The 2531-nt window shown below is 39.9% G+C and overlaps 1 protein-coding gene across 1 annotated transcript in view; it reads left to right on the plus strand.

The window, feature by feature from the left end:
• The window catches only part of wdr7 (WD repeat domain 7), a gene marked incomplete at its 5' end in the record, with an annotated part of 83834 nt that overhangs the window by 64528 nt on the left and 16775 nt on the right, over positions 1-2531 (plus strand). Inside the window, 3 exon segments of the mRNA XM_014026613.1 lie at positions 932-1049; positions 1126-1275; positions 1360-1442. Of these exon segments, the coding sequence (XP_013882067.1) occupies positions 932-1049; positions 1126-1275; positions 1360-1442 (351 nt within the window).

Below are 2531 nucleotides of genomic sequence, written 5' to 3' on the forward strand. Positions count from 1 at the left end.
CAGGTAAATAATATGCATACGTATTTAACCAAAATTAAGGTTTTTATCCGTAAAACCTGTATGCTAACAATCAAAAGCTTCAATGTTCATGTTTAACCTTTTGTAGAATTGATATCTGTTGTCAGATATATTATTTACTGATATTAAACTGGTAAGAAATGTAATTTTAATGGAGTATTGACCAGTGTGACTTTATAATATTTCATAAATTATGATGTAAACTCGCTAATGATAAATAATAAAGTAATGATTGATCTGCATCATGCACCTCATAATAAAAATACTCATTATTTTCTGTAAAGTTATTTGCTTTTTAAAAAGATAGTCACATAAACAGAATAAACACTTTGTATAGTTTTGTATTTTTTATAATTATTTTATTGTAGAAAATATTTCATGTCAAACATGGATTGTCTTAAATGTCTTACTTTACACAACCGTTTGTAATTTAAATTATTTTCAGTATGTTACAACCCTTGGTTTGAGCTCTGATAAATAGCCGAACACAGAAACTGGTTTAAAATATTTATTATACAAAAAGAAATAAGTGTTGGTCGTCTGGCTGGGAACAGGACTGGTTTCTTCTGGATACAGACAGGGTTTTAGTGGCAAGGCAGGACTGGATGAAGAAACTCAGAGTAATAAAGGCCACTGACCTGGTGTTAGCTGGAGTTGAGGAAACGTCGATAGAATCCAGAGGGTTCTGGTTGCAGGTTATGACGTCTCCAAGATGACCWGGTGACGGAAGAAATTTATAAGAACCGACGTCTCACAATCCATCGACATGCATTGCTTTTGTTTATGCTTTTCAATGCATAATGTAGCTTCTTGCTAGCGACCAGCTAACCACGTCCAGTCAATGGTTTTTGATTTTATTGTTGTTCGATGAATGTTTACCTTAAGCTCCRCCCCGTTTTTCCCTTCCTCGCAGCATCACCATGGGTCTGCCCCTCAACCCGCCAGCAGATGCAGCGCGTTCCGCTCGCCACGCCCTCTCTCTGATCGCCACCGCCCGACCGCCAGCCTTCATCACCACCATCGCCAAGGAGGTGAGTCTGAAACGTTAGCTTCAGAGGGACGCCGCCGTTCAGCGGTCTCTGTCTAACGTCTTCCTCCGATCGGCAGGTTCATCGTTACAACGCGGCTCAGGCGAACTCGCAGTCGCAGCAGAACGTTCACACCACCACTCTCTCTCGGGCSAAGACTGAGATCCTGCGAGTGATCGACATCCTGATCGAGAAGATGCCTGGAGACGTTGTTGATCTGCTGGTGGAAGTACGTTAAAAAACTGACATGTTAGACGGGAGTTATACCTGACGTTGGACAAAAACCTTTAAATTGGTCCTTTGTTTGKTTCAGGTGATGGACATCATCATGTACTGCATCGAAGGCTCTCTAGTGAAGAAGAAAGGACTCCAGGAGTGTTTCCCCAACATCTGCAAGTATGTGTGTGTGTATTTGTTTCTACTAMAGAGTGAGGACCATTTGCTCCATAGTTACTATCAGTGTGACCTCTTCAATGTCCTCACTTTGTTTGCAGCTCTGCTGTGCTTTCCTAGTTAGGTTTAGAGGTTTGGTGTGAATTAAGTTCTAGTTCAGGTTAAGGTTAACTATAGACCAGTAATGGTTAATTTTAGGGAAAATGTCTGGGTTACGCTTAAATACAGTTAAAAAAATGAATGGAAGTCAATACAAAGTCCTCAGTTTGATGGAAATCCAGTATCTGATAGTCTGAACCAGCGTCAGCGGTCATCTGATGTGTTTCAGGTCTCATTGAAGGACCCGCACTGGTTGGTTTGTCTGAGATGATTAACTAAGTCAGACTTTTAGTTCTGATCAGTTAAACTAAACCAGATGATGTTTACAAAGAGCAGGCTCCTGGTGCTTGATTGGGTCTGAATGAGTCTGATGTGGACCCAGCTGTGCTGCTCCCAGTCAGCTTTAACATGATGATGACCATGAGAAGTCTTTCCTGGCTGTGCTCTGATGAATTCATGTGTTCATGTGATCATGTGTTCATGTGATCATGTGTTCATGTGATCATGTGTTCATTACTTCATGTGTTCATGTGATCATGTGTTCATGTGATCATGTGTTCATGTGATCATGTGTTCATTACTTCATGTGTTCATGTGATCATGTGTTCATGTGATCATGTGTTCATGTGATCATGTGATCATTACTTCATGTGTTCATGTGATCATGTGTTCATGTGATCATGTGTTCATGTGATCATGTGATCATTACTTCATGTGTTCATGTGATCATGTGTTCATGTGATCATGTGTTCATGTGATCATGTGATCATTACTTCATGTGTTCATGTGATCATGTGTTCATGTGATCATGTGTTCATGTGATCATGTGATCATTACTTCATGTGTTCATGTGATCATGTGTTCATGTGATCATGTGTTCATGTGATCATGTGATCATTACTTCATGTGTTCATGTGATCATGTGTTCATGTGATCATGTGTTCATGTGATCATGTGATCATTACTTCATGTGTTCATGTGATCATGTGTTCA

The sequence above is a fragment of the Austrofundulus limnaeus genome, unplaced genomic scaffold (genome assembly GCF_001266775.1).
Source record: "Austrofundulus limnaeus strain Quisiro unplaced genomic scaffold, Austrofundulus_limnaeus-1.0 Scaffold572, whole genome shotgun sequence".
NCBI lineage: Eukaryota > Metazoa > Chordata > Actinopteri > Cyprinodontiformes > Rivulidae > Austrofundulus > Austrofundulus limnaeus.